We start from the raw sequence: 21,499 nt of genomic DNA, 5'->3' as shown, positions 1-21,499 counted from the left end.
CACATGAAATAGTCACCAAGATAGACCCATATTTGGGCCATAAAACAGACTCCAATAAATTTTTAAAGACACTGATAAAAATCATGTCTCAGATCTCACACCAAAAACATCACTAGAGATCATTACAGAGAAAATCCACAAATACTTGGAAAATAAACAATAGACTTCCAAGTAATCCACAGGGCAAGAAAGATATTCATAGTCAAAGACTTGTTAAATTAAATAAGAATAAAAATCATAAAAGGATTTTCAGTTATATGTCAAGTAAAACAAAATATACTGAAATTTATGGGATGCTGGTAGAGCCATGTATTAAAATAAACACATAGCATTAAACATGACTATTAGAAAAAATGAAAGTGATCAAATTAATGATCTAAGCTTCAACCTGAAGAAGTTAAGAGGAAGAAGGGTAAAGTAGAGAAACAAGTAATGAGAAGGAAGGAAAAATAACAGTTAAGAGTGAGAATCAGTGAACTACAAAATGGATAATGTAGAGACAAATGAATGAAACCAAAACTGTCTCACTGAAAAGGCAGTACAATTATTAATCCTCTAGCTAGGCTAAGCACAAAGAAAAAAGAGATAATACCTATTACCCATTTAAAAATGAGATAGAGGATATCAAGACAGATAAAAGCTACAAAATGGATTATTGCAAATAACTTAAGAGCAACTAAACTCACAATCTATAAAGATGGACAAATTCCACAGAAGACATGATTAACATTTGCTCAATACATAGTAGACACATTATTCTTCTATATATTAAAGAAAATGATTTTGCAATTAAAAAATCTCACAAAGAAAACTCAAGTTGTAGTTGGTGTTATTCACTAATTCTAACAAATATTGAGGAAATGACACCAATTCTATACATACACTTTCCAAAAATGGAAGATAGGTAACAGGTCCCATCCTATTGTATAAGACCAGTGTTATACTAACACACAAAAGAGGCAAAAACAGTGAGAACACTACCAAGCAGTAACCAATAAACACAGAGAATGTTAGCCGATCTATAAACACAGAGAATGTTAGTCAATCTAATCCAGCAATATATAAATCATGACAGTGAGGCCTACCTCAGAAAGTAGAGTTGTTGGTTTTCAGAATGCTTTGTTTACTTATTATTTATTTCAGAGGCAGAGATACAGAGAAAAAGAAAACTCCCATTCACCTGATCACTCCCCATACGCCTACAATAGTCAAAGCTGGGTTAGGTGGAAACTGGGATTGGAGAACTCCTTCTTGGTCTCCCATGCGGTTGGCAGGAACCCAAGCATTTGAGCTGCTTCCCAGGCTGCACATACTCAGAAAGGTAGAATTAGATTGGAGCCAGAATTCAAATAAAGGTGCTCTGACATGCGAGGTGAAAATCCCAAGTATAATCTTAACTTCTAGTCGAATGCTCATTCCTCGAGGTTGTTTTAGCACTCAAAAAGAAAAAAAAATAATTTAATTTAATTTACCATTTTAACAAACTAAAAGCATAATTATTCCTATAGATTCAGAAAAACCATTTCATAAAATGTATATTTAAGATAGCAACTCCCAACAAATTGGGAATAGAACGAAGTTCCTCCACTTAATTAATGAAGGGCTTCCCCTGAATTCATCAACAAGGCAAGGCTGTTCACTCTCTTCCATAAAACACTATAGGAGAAGCCCTAGCTGGCCCGGTAAGGAGAGCGAGCCAGGGAGAGGGAAGAAGGAAGAGAAGTTGGGGAAGAGTAGGAAGTCAGAGGAGGGAGGCAGGGAGGAGTGAAGAGGTACAAAGACAGGGAAGGAAGAAATAAAACCGTGTGTGTCCTCAGATGATATAACCATTCATGTAGAAAACTGTGGGGAGTTATCCAAAAATCCCTAAGAACTGAGTCATTTAGCAAGGTTGCAGGAACCAAGGTCAATACCCCTCCACCACCAAACTAAACAGTTTTCAAAGAAGTGAATAATAAGTGGACAGTGAATTCGGGGTGGAAAGGCTATTTGAGAGAAGCAGGATATCTGCATGATTTGAAAGTGCCTTTGCATGATTGCTTATTAATGACATCTAAGAGAGAAACAGGACTAACTTTTCAGTGGAGAAAATGCAAAATATCTTGACCTAGTGATCAAAATTAGCATTAGCAATGAGGGGTAGGTAGAGGTTAGTGCTCTCTAGCATGGTAGCTGAGAAAGACCCCAGAGCGCTTGGATAGCTTTCTGCCTATGGAACACAACCTCCATCTTTTCATGAGGAAAAAGGAAAGGATTAGTTCATGTTCTTCAAGTATTTCAATGTCATATAACAAAGCAAAGACTGAAAAACTGTTCCAGATTAAAGGAGGCTTAAAGAAACTTGACAACCGAATGCAATGTCTGACCCGGTATGAGAGAGACAAAAAATACTAGAACAACATTATTGGGAGAATTCACAAAATTGATGAAACATCACACATAACTACTGTAGAGATGGTACAGATGTTAACTTCATATGATATGATAACTCTGCTGTGGTTATATAAGAGAATGTTCTTGCTCCTAGGTGATACTCAGTGAAGTACAAAGGAGTAAAGCAGTGTGATGTTTGCAAACCACTTTCAGAAGTAAAATTAGTGATTATATGTCTGCACACATATAAGAGAACAAATTAAATATGACAAAATATTATCCATTAGTCAGTCTGTGTAAAGGGTATTCAGAATTCTGCTAAGGTTATGCAATAGTTAAATCTGAAATTCTTTCAAAACCTTCCATGACTTATGACCCCAGAATAAGCCTGCACTGTCGTTTCCCTTAATGAGTGAACGTCTGATTATAGTCAGCTTTCCTGTGTTCGTGATATCTCAATTAATGACCTGCGTTTTCCACATTAAAAGTCACCAGGCAGTCCCGTGAAGGGTGAAGAGGCAATCTGGAAGCTGCAGAAGGAGCAGTGCTCCTGTATTTTTATCAATTGGGCAATTTCCATACTATCTGTGAGCTTTGGTGTGCTTAATTACATACAAGAATAAACAATAAAACTATGCAACCTTCACAGGTGTGGGCTGGGAGAATTCCAGTGGAAGAGGGTATAACTGCACACCTCTAAGAAGTATATAAAAATGATATAATCCGGAGACCAGGTCAAGTCTACGCTACAAGTCCTCCTGAGCTCCCTGTCTCCCTCACAACAACACCCACGTCCTCACCAGACCTTCACCACCTCACCTGACCTGGTCTCTGACTCTCTGACATCAACCCCTACCACTGTGTGGCATTTTTCAAACACACACTGCCTTGTGGACTTTGCAGTTCCCCGCTCTGTATGGACACACATTGCTGCTCCCCACTCACTGTAGTTTTTGACTTAAATGTCATCCTATCCATGACAGTCCCCCTCACCCAGCCAGTTCCCTGCAAATAGTACACACTTAATCCCCAGTTGTCCCTGGCTTCTTATCCCAGATTATTTTTCTTTTCAGCACTTACCCATACAACTCATGGTATGCTCATTTATTTATTGCTTGTGTCACTACCTTAAAATGTCACCTGTAAAATTGTGAAAGCTTCTATGTGTTCAGTGTTATATCTTCAACACCTAAGTAAGTGTTTGCCACAGCACTGGCTCTCATATGTTCTTCCAGAGGATTGTGGAAAATGAAATTAGAAGATAAGTTTATTTAGAGGCACAAAAATTTTGATATCTATGACTAGTTTTTTCATTATGCACATTTTCCATGAATTTGTTCAAAACTCTTTATAACTGTTAAATGCATGAATAGATGGATAAATAGCAAGCAAATCTTACAAGTATCCAGTGCACACTCATGCATAGTCAAAGTTTCACAAACATTACTATCAGGGTATCAATTGAATATTGGTTTATTTGCGAGGGACAGAAAGAGAGAGGGCCCATCTACTCCCTAGATGCTTGCAACAGCTGAGACAGGGCAAGGGCTGGAACCAGGAGCTGAGAACACACAGTCCAGGTTTCCCTCACGGGTGCCAGGAAGGTCATTACTTCATTCCAGCCATCAGTGCTGCCTTCAAGGGTCTGCTGTGGCAGGGAACGGGAGTCAGCAGCTGGAGCAGGAACCCAACTCCAACGTGAGACACTGACATGTTAACACCATGTTAAATGTCCACTACAATTAAACATTTAAAAAATATTCCTACATGTTCATCATCCCATATTATTAATTACATATCCTCTCTGCTGATAAAATGTGAGGAATTGAAACTGTATTTTTTTTTTAATTTCACAGCAGTCTTTGAGATTACTGGGGATTGTACAACAGGAGACCAAGTCAGGCTTGGAAATCCATGTGTCAGAATTCTGAAGCTGGAAGGAAGGGAAGAAATAATCTTCATGCAGACGTGTGTGGGCATTTGTTCATTTCTTTCCCAGTGGTAGCCGATTATCAGCATAGGTCAATTCCTCAATAAAGTTAGATATTTTTTCCAAGTTACCGATACTTGTAGTAGTTCATTCAATTCTTCTCCTTTTTTTTTCTTTTTATAGAATTATTTTATTTATTTGAAAGAGTTACAGAGAGAGGTAGAGCCAGAGAGAGAGAGAGAGAGAGAGAGAGAGAGAGAGAGAGGTCTTCTATCAGCTGGTTCACTCTCCAAATGATGGCAACAGCCAGAGCTGAACTGATCCAAAGCCAGGAGCTTCTTCCAGGTCTCCCACGTGGGTGCAGGAACACAAGGACTTGGGCCATCTTCTACTGCTTTCTCAGGCCATAGCAGAGAGCCGGATCAAAAGAGGAGCAGCCAGGACTTGAACTGCCACCCATTTGGGATGCCAGCACTGCAGGCTATGGCTTTAACCCACTGTACTACAGCACTGGCCCCACATTCATTTCTAAATATAACATAAGAGCCTCCCATTTCAAACTCCACATCCTCCTATTCCAGGAAAGCACAGCACTTCTTGAAAACTCAGCAACTGTGGCCAATAGGCAGTGATACAAGTAGACAGCCTTCTGTCACCACCAGGCTGACAAATGACAATCAAGAAACCACTGCCACCCGGGAATGGGCCATCTGGGATGTTTCAAGTCATATCCTGAGATAAGTCTCATCATCATTATTTTCATTATGAAAGATAGGACTTTTTTATTATTATTTAAACTGGCCTGTTATGCAATCCGATCTGTGAGATGTCATATTTGACCCAAAAACATAGCCTTCTCTCTTATCAGAGAGCCAGTTGTTATGAAAGCAGGGCCACTTCCATGTTTTATTATTGTAGATCAAATTTCAGACAGTACTCTAGAAATAGTGATGACATTTCGTCCTTGACTGTTAACATGGGGGTCTCACCAAGACGCTCACCTGGACTTATTCACCAGGGCCAGCTACGTGGCACTCTAGAAAGTGCATCTGATAAACTGCTTCTGCCCGGGCCTGACACCCTTGGCTGCTGGGGCGAGTCTAACTATCCTGACAGAGGACTCTCACATTCATTTAGATTACTTCTCAATGATTTCTAGTTTATTACTATTTGGATTTATTTCTTCCCTAAGCCTGTTTAAATTATTTTTGTCTAATACATGTCTAGTGTACTATAATAAATGAAAAGTATGGAGAGGTTGGTATTTACCCTTATTCAGTGTTGTCTGTTTAAAGTTCAAGGATATTTTTGAATGGCTGAAGCACTAGCCATTTCTCTACCATGCAGTCAAAAGACTATTGTCAACCAAGACTTGTGGCCTTAGTTGAATTGTTAAGAAAGTTGCACATGGAATACCCTGCACTATTAACACTATTTTCTCCTAACTAAATAACAAATTCTAAATTGATTTGTCCATGTCTGTCTTTCCCACAAAGCTTATTCTCATTTGTGTTTGTGTCTAGTTTGACTCATAAATGAAATAGATTGAACACCCCAATCCAAAAACATTAAATCCCAAATGCTCCCAGTCCTAAAAGCTATAAAATCTGAAACTTGAAACTTTTTTAATGGTGACTTAACACTATTGTTTCAGATTTGGAAACAATTGGGGTTTCAGATATTTAGATTAGGAATGCTCAACAAGCAAAAGCTATTCCAATAATCCAAATCCAAATAAACAAATCAAAACTATAAAATCAGAAACACTTCTGAGTGCATCCAGGCATTTTGGAGAAGAGATACTCAGTGTGCGCTACCATGCTCTGGGTGCTTGGTGTGTATAAACAATAAAATACTCTCCCTACTCCTCAGCAAGGGTGCCGTGCGTGCAGACATTCCTCCCTGGGTCTGGGTCTCATCGGTGGGTCTCACGCCTGTCTTAGCCAGTATGCCAAGAATGCAAGTCTTCAATCAGTGAAATAAAATAGAATGGGGAGCTTTAACAGCAGACTAAAACAACTGGAGGGTAGAATTTATGACCTTTAGGACAAGAATTTTGAAATAAACCATTCAGACAAAAATAAAGAGAAAAGAATTCAAAAGGATGAAGAAAGTCTATGCAAAATATGAGATGCTATTAAGTAACCAAGTAGCCATATTATAAGTATTCCTGAAGGGGAAGAAAAAGAAAAAGGTATAGAGAACTTGCAACCTGCTAAATGAAATAATAGCTAAAAATTTCCCAGGTCTTGAAAGAGACATGCACGTCCAAATACAGGGAACTCAAAGAACCCCAAACAGACTCAACCATGAAAGGTCTTCTCTAAGGCATATTATTGTTAGATTGTTAAAAGTTAAAGGAGAGAATTCCAAAGACAATAAGAGAAATTCATCAAGTTATATATAAAGGAAAACCAGTTAGATTAACATCAAACTTCTCAGCAGAAACCCTACAGGCCAGAAGAAAATGGGATGATATATTCAAGGTCTGAAAAGGGAAAGCCTTCCAACCAAGAATATTATATACAGCAAAGCTATCCTTTACAAGTGAAGGAAGGCTGGCGCCGCGGCTCAACAGGCTAATCCTCCGCCTGCGGCGCCGGCACACCAGGTTCTAGTCCCAGTTGGGGCAACGGATTCTATCCCGGTTGCCCCTCTTCCAGGCCAGCTCTCTGCTGTGGACCAGGAAGGCAGTGGAGGATGGTCCAAGTGCTTGGGCCCTGCACCCGCGTGGGAGACCAGGAAGAAGCACCTGGCTCCTGGCTTCAGATCAGCGCGATGCACCAGCCACAGCACGCCGGCCGTAGCGGCCATTGGAGGGTGAACCAACGGCAAAGGAAGACCTTTCTTTCTGTCCCCCTCTCTCTCTCACTGTCCACTCTGCCTGTCAAAAAAAAAAAAGAAAGAAAGAAAAAAAAGTGAAAGAAAATTAAAGCATTTTCCAGCTAAGCAAAAAGTGAGAGAATCCACCACCAACAAACCATCCTGACAAGAAATTCTGAAGGGCATCCTGCATTAGAAATAAACATCAAAAAAAAAAAAATCACCACAAAATTCACCAAAAGAGCAAGTAAAATAGAATCATTATTCAATCAACAAAGTGACAGGTCTCAGCTCTTATCTATCAATACTAACCTTGAAGGTAAATGGATTAAATTTACCCACCAAAAGACTTAGGTTGGCTGAATGGATAAAAACCACATACCTCACTATATGCTGCCTACAAGAAACTCACTTCACAAAGAAAGATACAAACAGACTGAAAGTGGAGGGTTGAAAAAAGATATACCAGGCAAATGGAAATCAAGAGCAAGCAGGAGTAACTATCCTGCTATCAGTTTTAACACACTTTAAATCAAAGACAATAAAAGAGATTAAAAATGACATAATATTTTGACAAAGGGTTCAATTCAGCAAAGACACATAACAATAATAAATAAATGTATCCAACACAAGACAATTCAGATATACACAGAAAACATCATTAGACCTAAAGAGAGAGAGAGACTCCAATAAAATAATAGTGGGTGACCCTACTCTCATCAATGGACAGATCATGCAGACAAAAAAAATCAGTAAAGACACATCAGAGTTGAGACACACTATTGAGCAAATGGACCTAAAAGACATTACAGGACATCTCACCTAACAGCTACAGAATATTCTTCTCATCAGCACATGGAACATTTTCTAGGGTAGACCACACATTAGCCCACAAAACAAGTCTCAGCAAATTTAAAAATACTGAAATCATACCATGTATCTTCTTTTTTTTTTTTTTTTGACAGGCAGAGTGGATAGTGAGAGAGAGAGGCAGAGAGAAAGGTCTTCCTTTTTGCCATTGGTTCACCCTCCAATGGCTGCTGAAGCCAGCGCATCATGCTGATCCGAAGCCAGGAGCCAGGTGCTTCTCCTGGTCTCCCGTGGGGGTGCAGGGCCCAAGCACTTGGGCCATCCTCCACTGCCTTCCCGGGCCATAGCAGAGAGCTGCCTGGAAGAGGAGCAAACGGGATAGAATCCGGCGCCCCAACCAGGACTAGAACCCGGTGTGCTGGCGCTGCAAGGCAGAGGATTAGCCTGTTAAGCCACAGCGCTGGCCACCATGTATCTTCTTAGACCATAAAGGAATAAAACTGGAAATCAACAAGAAGAACAGAACACCCAAAATAATTGGAAATTAAACATGCTACTAAATGATTAATGGGTCACTGGAGAAATTAAAAAGGAAATTAAAAACTTTATTGAAATAAGTGAAAATGAAAACACAACACATCAAAACCTGTGGGATATGGCAAAAGCAGTATTACAGGGATTTTTATAGCATTAAGTTATTACATTAAAAACAGAAATATCTTAAATTAAAGATCTAATAATGCATCTGGAAGACTTAGAAAAACAAAAAGAAATCAAACCCAAAATTAGCAGGAAGTGAGAAACAATAAGAACCAGATCAGAAATAAATGAAATTGAAACTAAAAACACATTACAAAAGGCCAAAAAAACAAAAATTTGGTTTTTTTGCAAAGATAACAAAATAGATAAATCTTTAGCCAGATGAAAAAAGAAAATACTCAAATAAAATTATACAAGAAAAAGAAGACATTACAATGAATACCACTGAAATACAAAGGACTGTAAGAAAATATTATGAAGAACTATATGCTAATAAGTTGGGAACCTCAAAGTTACATGAGAGCAGTTCTGTAGGAAAAAGTCACAAAGAGCATCAAAACTGGGATAGAGGAAGTCAAATTAGCCATGTTTGCAGATGACATGGTGTTGTACACTGAAAAATCTAAACACTCCACCAAAAAAACCTATTAGAATTAATAAACCATTTCAGTAAATTTGCAGATTTAAAATAAACCATACAAAAATTAGCTTTTTTGTATGCTAATGATAAATTCACAGAAAATCAAGGATGAAATTCTATTCACAATAGCCACACACAAAAAAACACAAACATTTAGGAATAAATTTAATCACAGAAGTGACAGATCTCTACAATGAAAATTATCAAACATTAATGAAAGAAATTATCAAGGACACAAACAATGGAAAGATATTCCTTGTCCATGGATTAGAAGAATCAATATCATTAAACTATCCATTGTACCTAAAGCAATCTATAGATTCAATGCAATCCCTATCAAAATACCAACAACATTCTTCATAGAATTAGAAAAAGCAATCCTAAAACTCATATAGAATCACAAAAGACCCAGAATAACCAAACTGATCCTGAACAAGAAAAATCAATCTGGAGGCATCATAATACCTGATTTCAAACCATACTATAAAGCTCTAGTAATTAAAACAACATGATGCTGGCATAAAAACCAATACATAGATCAATAGAACATAACAAAGTACCCAGAAATGAATCCACATACATAGAGCCAATTGATTTTTGACAAAAGTGCTCAGACCATACAATGAAGTAAAGATAATCTCTTCAACAAATGATACTGGCAAAACTGGAGTTATGTATGTAGAAGAATGAAATTAGATCCATACCTCTTACCATATAGAAAAACCAAGTCAAGATATACCAAAGACCCAAATTTAAGACTGGAGCCTATGAAGTTGCTGGAAGAAAACATATGGGGAGACACCCCAAGACACTGGTGTAGGGGATGACTTCTTGGACATGATCCCCAAAGCATAGGCAACAAAAGCAAAACTAACTAAATGGAACTACATCAAACTCAGAAGCTTTTGTACAGCAGAAGAAATGATTAACAGAGTGAAGAGACATTCAACAGAATGGGAAAAATATTTGCAAACCACCTAAATGACAAAGGATTAATATTCTGAGTATATCAGCAACTTCAAAAACTGAACAAAATAATCAATTAAGTTGAGAAATGGGCAAAGCACTTCAATAGACAGTTCTCAAAATAAGCAAAGCAGAGAGAGTAACAAATGCTGGGAAGCATGTGGACAAAAGGGAACACTTGTACACTATTGGAGGGACTGTAAAATAGTGCAGACACTTTGGAAAAGAGTAGGGAGATTTCTTAAAAAACTACAAATGGACTTGCCTTATGATCTAGCAATCCCACTACTGGGTACACACACAAAAAAGATGGCAATATCATCATGTCTTGAACACAATATATTAAAGAGATACCTGTACCACCTTGTTTATAACTGAACTGTTCACAATAGCTAAAATTTGGAATCAATTAAGCTATCATCAGATGAATGGATAAAGAAAATATGGACATATACACAATGGAATGTCATTCAGCTATTTAAAAAATGGAATTCTACCATTTGCAGCAAAATGGACACAACTGGAAGACATCCTGTTGAGTGAAATAACACTGAATGATTTTTTAAAAGATTTTTTTATTTATTTGAAAGTCAGAATTACATAGACAGAGAAGGAGAGGCAGAGAGAGAGAGAGAGAGGTCTTCCATCCACTGGTTCAATCCCCAACTGGCCACAATGGCTAGAGCTGAGCAATCTGAAGCCAGGTGCCAGAAGTGTCTTCCATGTCTCCCATGTGGGTGCAGGGGCCCAAGGACTTGGGCCATCTTCCACTGCTATTCCAGCCCATAGCAGAGAGCTGGAACAGAAATGGAGCAGCCAAGACTCTAACCAGCGCGCATATGGGATGCCAGCACTGCAGGTGGTGGCTTTACCCGCTACGCCACAGTGCTGGTCCCACAATGAACAATCTTATTAAAGACTGTATATGCTAAATGATTACATTTATAAGAAGTTTTACAAAAGACTAATCTATATTGAAGAAAAAAATCAGAACCATGAGTAGCTCTGGAAGGATGGGAGTAGGAAATGACTGAAAAGGACATGAGGAGGCCAGCGCTGTGGCGAAGCAAGTAAAGCAGTAAAGCAAGTAAACATTATACAAGCTATATGCAGTGCCGGCATCCCATATGCGCACTGGTTCGAGTCCCGGCTGCTCCACTTCTGATCCAGCTCTCTGCTATGGCCTGGGAAAGCAATAGAAGATGGCTCAAGTTCCTGGGCCCCTGCTCCTGCATGAGAGACCAGAAGAAGCTCTTGGCTCCTGGCTTTGGATCGGTGCAGTTTCGGCCATGCATCCAAGTGGGGAGTGAACCAGCAGATGGAGGACATCTCTCACTCTCTCTCTGCCTTTCCTTCTTTCCCTGTGTAACTCTTTCAAATAAATAAATAAATCATAAAAAAGGACATGAAGTAACATTTTGGGAATGACAGTATGCTTAAGATTCATATTTCAATGCATGTAAATTTAACTTCAAATAGGGGAAAAACAAGAACCACCAATAAATTTTGAGTTCCAGGTAACATTATGTAGCTTGAAATATATATGGGTGGGGACTACCGATTGTTAAAAGTTCCTCTGATCTTGAGCAAAAAGAACAAAGAATCACACCACCCTAGAAAGCTATGGTAATCTGAACAGCAGAGTACCGGCATAAGGACAGATGCATAGATCCATGGCGCAGAGTAGCAAGTCCAGATAAAAAATTCTATGCATTCTTAGCCAATTAGTTTTTGACAAAAATGCCAAGAATACACTGAGGAGAAAGGATAGTCTTTTCAACAAGTGGTACTGAGATAACTAGATACCAACATGCAGAAGTATGAAATTGGACCCCTATCTTACACCATACACAAATACCAACTCTTAAATGTAAGACTTGAAAGCCCAAATGTAAAAATGTAAAACTCCTAGAGGAAAGCTTAAAGGAAAAACTGTCTCATTGGTCTAGGCTATGATTTTTGAGATATGAACCAAAAGTACAAGTAGCAAAATACAAAAACAGACAAAAGGGATTATTACATCAAACTAAAAGCTTCTCTTCAGCAAAGGAAATAGTCAACAAACTGAAGAGACAGTCTACAGACTGGAGAACAATATACAAGCTATACATCTTACATGGGGCTAATATCCCAAGTGTATGTAGAATTCATACATCTCAATAGCAAGAAAATGAATAACCTGAGTGTTAAAAATTGCAACAAATGTGAACAGACAATCCTTAAAAGAAGGCAAACAGGCCGGCGCCGTGGCTTAACAGGCTAATCCTCCACCTTGTGGCGCTGGCACACCGGGTTCTAGTCCCGGTTGGGGCGCCGGATTCTATCCCAGTTGCCCCTCTTCCAGGCCAGCTCTCTGCTATGGCCCGGGAAGACAGTGGAGGATGGCCCAAGTGCTTGGGCCCTGCACCCGCATGGGAAACAAGGAGAAGCACCTGGCTCCTGGCTTCGGATCAGCGCGACGCGCCGGCCGCAGCGGCCATTGGAGGGTGAACCAATGGCATAAAGGAAGAGCTTTCTCTCTCTCTCTCTCTCTCACTATCCACTCTGCCTGTCAAAAAAAAAAGAAGAAGAAGAAGGCAAACAAATGGCCAAGAGATATGTAAAAATTGCTAAACACTGGGGCTGGCACTGTGGTGCAGCGGGTTAACGCCCTGGCCTGAAGCAGCAGCATCCCATATGGGCGCCGGTTCTAGTCCTGGCTGTTCCTTTTCCAATCCAGTTCTCTGCTATGACCTGGGAAAGCAGTGGAAGATGGCCCAAGTCCTTGGGCCCCTGCACCCACGTGGAAGACCGGAAGAAGCTCCTGGCTCCTGACTTCAGATAGGCTCAGCTCCAGCCATTGCGGCCATCTGGGAAGTGAACCAGCGGATGGAAGACCTATATCTCTCTATCTCTCCCTCTCTCTGTAACTCAGTCTTTCAAATAAATAAAATAAATCTTTAAAAAAATTCTAAGCATCGTTAATCACCAAGGAAATGCAAATTAAACTGCAATGAAATTTCCTCTCACCTCATTGAGAATGGCTATCTTCTAAAAGACAAAAGATAAAAAGTATTAGAGAAGATTCAATGAAAGTAGAGTTTGTACACTGTTGGTGAGTATGTAAATTAATGCAACCATTATGCAATGTAGTATTTAGGTTTTTCAGAAAATTAAAAACACAATTGCTAGTGGGCCCACTACAGTGAATATACCCAAAGGAAATAAAGTTATTAAGTTGAAGAGATATCTGTGTTTCCAAGTTCACTGTGCCATGTTTCACAATAGCCAAGATACATAATCAATCTAAATAACCATCAGTGGATGAATAAACAAAGTGTCGTGTATTTACCAGGGTACTTCAAAAATTTTGTGAAAATGCCATAATATGAAAAAATTTCACATGAATTTCAGTGTTTGTTTTTGGTACCAAATCACCTTTTAGTTCCATTTTCCCACAAATGTTTTATAGTACTCTTACACAGAATGGAATGCCACCTAGCCCTTGAAAAAAAGAAATTCTGTCATTTGTAACAACATGAATAAGCCTAGAAGTCATGTTCAGTGAAATAAGTCAGGCACAGGAAAACCAGTACTGCATAACCTCACTTACGTGCAGACAGTTAAAAACATTAAACTCATTGGAACACAGAGTAGAAAGGTGGTTACCAGGCTCTGGGGAGTGGTCAAAGCATATATAATTTCAGTTAAAATGGAGGAATAAATTCAATAGATCTAATGTACAACATAGTTACTATGTGTGTGTGTATGTGTATAAATATATATATTTATATATAATAGCAACGTACTGTATTCTTCAAAATCATAAGTGATTTTAAGTGTTCTCACCACAAAATGTGTAGGAATGTAATAAGCCTGAGTTAGTCATTCTACAACTTGTACAAATTTTAAAACACCACTAACACAATGAAATATATTTGTGAAATATTTACTTTGAAATGCATCATAAAAATAAGATAGATTGATGTATGAACAGATGAATAGATACACTCTTGCTGACTCCATATTCAGTTTAGAAACAAGAAGTTTAACTTATTTATCCCAGGTACTTAACCACCGTGAAAGAGCCATGGACATTTTGGTTAAAACACAGGAGAGTTTGTACCATTGACAATACTTAACCCAGAGCTGAATTAACATCTAAGTGAGGTGGAACTGATGGAATAAGGACATAAGCCTCAGCCATGTTAGGTTTCTTGTTACCTCTGCCTTCTTTCAAGGGACCAGTTCCATCTCACACCCTGTATTGTCCCCCATCTCACCCCTGAATTCTTCCCCAGGTTGAAAGCCAGTGGGCCAAACCTGAAGACCCAGTATGGAGAAGCTCATCTCTGCCTACAGCTCTGCTCCCCTCCCCCACTCCTAGCCCACCTAAGATATAAAGGGAACCAGCCTGCTGGGGTTGGGGCCTCTGTCACATGTTCTGTCTGTGAGCATGATGGTAGTTGGTCAACTTCTGCAGATTTATTTTCTCTGAATAAATTCTATCTGGCTGCGAGCTGTATTCTGCCTCCTCTCTGCCTGTGTCTCTTTTCCTTACATTTTGGTGCCCGTGAGAAGCAACACCAATCTGCTCTTCTTTTCCTGTCAGGAACAGTTTATATCTAAGTTAAATGAAAATTGAGGGGCCGGCGCCGTGGCTCACTTGGCTAATCCTCTGCCTGTAGCGCTGGCACCGCGGGTTCTAGTCCCAGTTGGGACGCTGGATTCTGTCCTGGTTGCTCCTCTTCCAGTAGCTCTCTGCTGTGGCCCAGGAGGGCAGTGGAGGATGGCCCAAGTGCTTGGGCCCCTGCACCCACATGGGAGACCAGGAAGAAGCACCTGGCTCCTGGCTTCGGATTGGCTCAGTGCCAGCCGTTGCAGCCATTTGGGGAGTGAACCAACAGAAGGAAAACCTTTCTGTCTGTCTGTCTCTCTATAACTCTACCTGCCAAATAAATAAAAAGAAAAGAAAATTTATCCCTGTTAAAAATAAGAGAAGGAATAAGAGAGGGAGGAGATGTACAGTTTGGCATATGTTCCCTCGGACTTACCCCTAAGGGTAAAGCTAAAAACTTGCCATAGGACTCTAAATCCTATTAAGTTGGCAGGCATCGATGCCAACTTACTAGTTAAAGTGATCAGTTTAAGTTCATAACTGATCATAAAGATAGGCCTAAGTGTCAAAGACCAAGTGTCTGCTAATAATAATTGATAAAATTAAAAAGGAGAGAACGATCCAACTTGGGAAGCGGCACACACAGAAGACTCATAGAATGGCAGATGTCCTAAGCAGCACTCTAGCCTCAGAATCAGCCCTTAAGGCACTGGGATCTGGGCAAAAAGCCCATGAGAACATTTCAGGCATGGAAAGCCAAGACACTGTGGCAGAAAAGGACCTTCATGAAAGATCTCTGTGAGATCCCCATGGAAAGAAGGTACCATCAAAGAAGGAGGTACCTTTCTCTGAAGAGAGGAGAGAACTTCCATTTTGATTATGGCCTTGTGTAAATAATGTCAGAGTTTGTGAACTCAAGAGGCTTCCATAGCCTTGGCAGCTCATGACAAGAGCCTCGGGTGATCACTGACATCATAAATAAGAGTTTCAATTGTTAAATCAACAATAGGAGTCACTGTGCACTTGCTCCCCATATAGGACCTCTGTCCTTAATGTGTTCTACTATGCGAATTAACGGTAAAGCTAGACTTCAAACAGTACTTTATACTTTGTGTGTCTGTGTGGGTGCGAACTGTTGAAATCTTTACTTAATATAGAGTTGATCTTCTGTATGTGAAGATAATTAAAATGAATCTTAATGAAGAATGGGATGGGAGAGGGAGTAGGAGGTGGGATGGTTTGGGGGTAGGAGGGCGGGTATAGGAGGAAGAACTGCTATAATCCAAAAGTTGTACTTACAAAATTTATATTTATTAAATAAAAGTTTCTATTAAAAATAAAATGAGGAAACTTTGAGATAAAAAAGAAATAATGAAAATATTTTCAACGAAGTAGATAATAATATGAAATAAATATCTGGAAAACAAACAAACAAAAAAGGAATGACAATTGATTCTCAGATAGACTGAAGGCATTGCTGGTCTTATTTTCTTTAGCAGGCTGGAAATTTTCCAGAGGGGTATTTTGTACCCTCTTAAAATATTTTAGTTGTATCTTAGTTTATTTCTTTGATGTTTGCCTTTTGTTGTTCAGAATCTAAAAATGCTGAACAAGTGATTCTAAGGCAAAAATAGGATGAAATCTTTCTGAATTCGTGGTAACTGAAAATCACATTTCCATCATCAACCTCAGCTTTAGGTAGAGTCAGCAAGAGGAGTTAAGATGTGGGCAGTGCTTGGTGGTCTCTCTTGCAGCTCTGGGTGAAGCAGGATCAAAAGGAGCGCTAACAAGAAGAGCTCCCATACACAGGAGAAGATGAATTGTTCTCTAGCCATGATAACAAGTAAATGCAGAAGCAGTTATAAACCATTTAATCAACTGATGGCAATTTGCATAAGGAAACAGACTTCTAGAAGCCACCTGAGGAGTAAAACGGAATGCCAGCCCTTCATGGGATTTGTCTTTGCAAAAGACAAGGGATCAAGATAGGCAGAAAACTTACCAGCATGAGATTCAAACTTCAGCAAAGCAGTGCTATACCCCAGAGCAATCAAGATGGACTCCTTGACCACACGGCAACATTCAGTGTCTCTGTTGAGTAAGCATTTAAGGATGCAGGTGCCATTCTCTATAAAGAATGAAGAGAAAACAGGATTAGCCAAATCCATCTTCAGCACAGTAAAAATATTCACCCATGCCTTTACAACATTTCTCTGATCTTCTCTAGCCCTGCCATTTCCAATCCTTTATATCTGCCTCCTGGGATGTAGGTCAATACGAAGATGACAGATTAAAGAGTTGAGTCTAACCATGGCCAAACACCAGTGCTGTGTATGTGGGTTAACTCAGGGCTACAAACTGACTCCCACTACCTTTTGCCTCCACGTCCTGAATCTTGTTACCTATAACTCCTATGCAGCTTGTGCTAATACTGCATTTCTTGACACCATCCCAGGAGAGCCCATCTAAGGCCTCTCTGGTTAATTCCTGAAGATCTACTGTATGCTAGACATAGTGTAACAAATTTCTATTGTAAGTATGAGAATATTTTGAGAAGTTCATGGAAAATAGAATTAAAAACTAAGCATATTTCGATGCAAAATATTTTGGAAAATTAGGGATTTTTTTATAATAAATATTTTCCTTGAACTTTTCAAGGAACTCTCATCTATCACTGTCCAGTGTTCCTAGGTAAAGACAGCATTAGGATGCAAATGCACAGCTAATAAGTGGCAGGACCAGAATTGAAACGCAGGTGTTTGACTTCAAAGCCATGTTCCTTCTACCACAAAGTGCTAAGGTAAGCACCATGGAGAGAGAACTTAGGTGACTAGAAAATAAGTCACTACTTTTCCCTTTACAGGTTAGGCAGCCTTTTGGTAATGAGGGAGTTATACTGTGGTGGAAAGGACAATGAACCTGGAGCTTTGGTTTCATCTTTGAAAGTAAACTGATGAATTTCAATTACTTAATCACATTAAATCATATTTTTATTATGTAAAATAAAAATACTGTTTCTTTTTTCACAGGCTAGTGATAAAGACTGAACAATAACAGTAAAATAAGAACTAAAATTCCGCCGCGCGGACGACGTCGGGACGGGAGGGGGACCTGTATGATTTGTTGAATTCTGGAGTCATCATATCATGGCTGAAAATGACACAGACAGAAACCAGACTGAGAAACTCCTAAAAAGAATACAAGAACTGGAACAGGAGGTACAAACACTTAAAAAGGAACAGGGCAACTATAAGGACTCAACCATTAGAGAAAATGCCTCAGGAACTGGAAAAGCTAAGCGTACATTCGATTTCAGTGCTCATGGCTGAAGACATGTAGCCCTAAGGATAGCCTATCTGGGCTGGGGATACCAGGGCTTTGCTAGTCAGGAAAACACAACCAATACCATTGAAGAGAAACTGTTTGACGCACTAACCAAGACTCGACTAGTAGAAAGCAGACAGACGTCCAACTATCACCGGTGTGGACGAACAGACAAAGGAGTTAGTGCTTTTGGATAGGAATGGAGAAACCCGACATAATTGATGAGCTGCTGAATGTAGAGAAGAACCCCCAGAAACCTCAATATAGTATGGCTGTAGAATTTCCTCTTGTCTTATATGATTGTAAGTTTGAAAATATCAAGTGGATCTATGACCAGGAGGTTCAACAATTCAATGTCACCCACCTACAGCAACTATGGGCCAATCATGCTGTCAAAACTCATGTGTTATACAGCATGTTGCAAGTACTGGACTCTGTTGCAGTACCTTGTGGGACAGGGCTGAAGACAGATGGAGTGATAGAGTGGAGAAATGTGAAGTCCCCAGTCATAAAGCACACCAGCGTCTTTGTAGAAGGAGTGAAAATGCGCACATATAAGCCACTAATGGGTCGTCCTAAATGCCAAGGATTGGAGTCCCGGATCCAGCATTTTGTACGTAGGGGACGCATTGAACAACCACACTTACTCCACAAGAAAGAAGCAAAAGGCAAAAGGGACTGTAATTACACACATGAAGAAGAGAAAACTGTTTTGGAGAATCCAACAAAGAGGGTCTGTGTTGATACAGAAATTAAAAGCATCATTTAACCATAGAAAATTCACCAGGATCTAGGACGCAATAACCAGCTAATGGTAGCAAAGTAGAAATGAAATACAAAAGTAATATTTACTGCAGGAAATCCTGGAAATTCCTATGATCATCTCTTAAGGAAATTCTTAAACACGAGTTCAAACATCCTCTTTTCTTTGTCCAAAAGGTTTAAGAGATGAAGGATGCAGAAAGCAACTGTAAAATAAAGATGCACATGTGCGCATGCACTGGGAAACCTGTGGGAAACCTGTGCCTTGTGTTCAGATCATTAGAAGCCTGACCTTGCTGGTGTATAAAGCACAGAAGCTTTTCTTACGAAGCATATAAATCTGCACAGGTTGGCAAACTCTATGAAGGACCATAAATGTTCTAGGCTCTATGAACCATAAATGGTATCTGTTGCCCATTCTTTTTTACAAACCCTTTACAAATGTGGGGAAAAAAAAAGCATTCTTCAGTCATGGGCCACAGTATTTTCCATCCCTGATCTAGTGGTTACTTTAAAATTCTTATAAAGAGATCTTCAAGCTACACTTTGCAGAGCAAGTAGGGACCAGTTAAACTGAACATAAAGAAATGGAGCTATAAGTATGTCTGAGGCAGAAGGTGCAGCTTGTATAAAGAGTTAAAAGGTTATATCACATGCTTTCGGGTACCATAATTCAGTATATGAGGGGGATAGGCTGCAGCTCCCTCCCATCCCCATACCAAAATCTGAGGATGCTCAAGTCCTTTATGTAAAATGGCATAATATTTGCATATAGCATGTGTACATCCTCCAGTATATTTTAAGTCATCTCTAGACTACTAACATTATCTAACACAACATTAATGCTATGTAAGTAGTTGTTTCACTAATAGAATCTTAAATTTAAAATATCACTCTGGGCATATTGTAGGTTGGAATGGAAACAAGACTGAAGGCAGGGGCTAACAGCAGGCTCTCAATGCAAGAGGAGATGAAATGATGGTCTAGAATGTATTTGAATGTGAGTAATGGATAGAGAGAGAGATGAATTGGAGATTAAGAAAGCAAAAGCAGAGGACTCAGTGGCTAAGTGTGGAATTCAAAAGTAGGGAATCTCTCAGGGTAATTCCTAGCTTTCAGATCTGAGTAATTCAGTGACCAGTGAAGAGGTGGGGCTTTCTTGGTCTCAAAGCAGAATTAATAAGGGACCCTCACAATACTTAGAAATACCAATATATATATACTCAAAAGAGTTTAAGTCACTTTTTTTTTAAAGGCTCTCTTCAGTATCCTCTTTCATAAAAAAGTGAAAGAAATGAACTCAGACCTTTTGGGTCAGTAATAATTTTCAGTGTTTTATCCATATACTTATACTATATGCTTAAGAGATTTATTCAGAGCCAAGAAATAATTAATTTTTTCCTAGCTATGTTCAGGACTCCAGGTAAAGAACTTTTGAGGGGCTTGCGCTGTGGCATGGTGGGTAAAGCTGTCACCTGTGTTGCCAGCATCCCATAAAGGTGCCGGTTCGAGTCCCAGCTGTTCCACTTCCAATCCATCTCCCTGCTTATACACTTGGGAAAGCAGCAGAAGATGGCCCAAGTATTTGGATCCCTGCACCCACATGGGAGACCCGGAAGAAGCTCCTAGCTCCTGTTCTTGTATAGGCCCAGCTCTAGCTGTTGGGCCATCTGGGGAGTGAACCAGTGGATTGAAGATTTCTCTCTTTGTCTCTCTGTAACTCTGCTTTTCAAATAAATAAATCTTTTTTCAAAAGTTAAAAAAAACTAAAATTCCATGAAAACATTAAGGGACTGTTATTTTTTTCTCTTAAAGTACACCTTAGTTTCTAAACATTCTCCTATAAAGGAGAAAGCTTTCCATTTTCCCTTACAAAATCAAAGACAGAAACTATATTAAATATATAACTGCATGTAACATTCTACTCTGTAGCACATGAGCACATGTGTACCTATACAAACATATTCAAAACAGGCACAATGTTCCCTGGGTTCATCCAAATGCTCCCAGTGGCAAGATCTTCTTTCTAGAGCTAATATTCCTGTGTGTGTGTCTGTCTGTCTGTCTTCATCTGTAGACAGACATATGGATTGCATCCGTACCTTGGACACTGTGAATAATGCATTTTGTTGCTTGTGGCATATACTCAGAAGAATGATTGCTAGGTCATATAGTAGTTCTGTCATTAATTTCTTTAGGAAACAAAGATCTTTTAAGCATTACAAAAAATCTGGACACTGTTATTTAATGCTATAACTAGTACTCCAACAGTATTTTTTCACTTTGTGTTGCTATGTGGGGGCAAACTGTTGAAATCTTTACTTAACATAGACTAAATTGATCTTCTGTATATAAAGAGAATTGAAAATGAATCTTGATGTGAATGGGAGGGGAGAGAGAGCGGGAAAGGGGAGGGTTGTGGGTGGGAGGGAAGTTATGGCGGGGGGAAGCCATTGCAATCCATAAGCTGTACTTTGGAAATTTATATTCATTAAATAAAAGTTAAAAAAAAATCTGGACAGTACTTATAACCATTCAGAATTTTTAAATTTACTATGCAAAAAAAAAAAAAGCCTTTAAAGAAAACTGAAAAGCTGTGATAAGTGAGGAAAATATCTTCAATATACATTACCAATACTTACTATCCCAATGTGCAATTAGTATGAAAAATAACAAACAAGTATCCCTACTGAAATGTCAGTGAGCAGGATGAATAGGTGGCTGACATCGAGCA

At 39.2% G+C, this 21,499-nt stretch overlaps 1 protein-coding gene and 1 pseudogene across 1 annotated transcript in view; one reads left to right on the top strand and one right to left on the bottom strand.

Annotated features, from left to right (window-relative positions):
* The window catches only part of LOC133771023 (histone-arginine methyltransferase CARM1-like), a 183,821-nt gene extending 166,974 nt beyond the window's left edge, over window positions 1-16,847 (bottom strand). The window contains 3 exon segments of the mRNA XM_062206769.1: window positions 13,092-13,112; window positions 14,623-14,666; window positions 16,682-16,847. Coding sequence (XP_062062753.1) covers window positions 13,092-13,112; window positions 14,623-14,666; window positions 16,682-16,847 — 231 coding nt within the window.
* Window positions 16,848-17,825: 978 nt separating this feature from the next.
* LOC133771310 (tRNA pseudouridine(38/39) synthase-like) lies at window positions 17,826-18,818 on the top strand (annotated as a pseudogene).
* Window positions 18,819-21,499: the final 2,681 nt, after the last annotated feature.

Source organism: Lepus europaeus, chromosome 12, assembly GCF_033115175.1.
Source record: "Lepus europaeus isolate LE1 chromosome 12, mLepTim1.pri, whole genome shotgun sequence".
NCBI lineage: Eukaryota > Metazoa > Chordata > Mammalia > Lagomorpha > Leporidae > Lepus > Lepus europaeus.
This window is presented reverse-complemented; position numbering and strand designations above follow the sequence as displayed.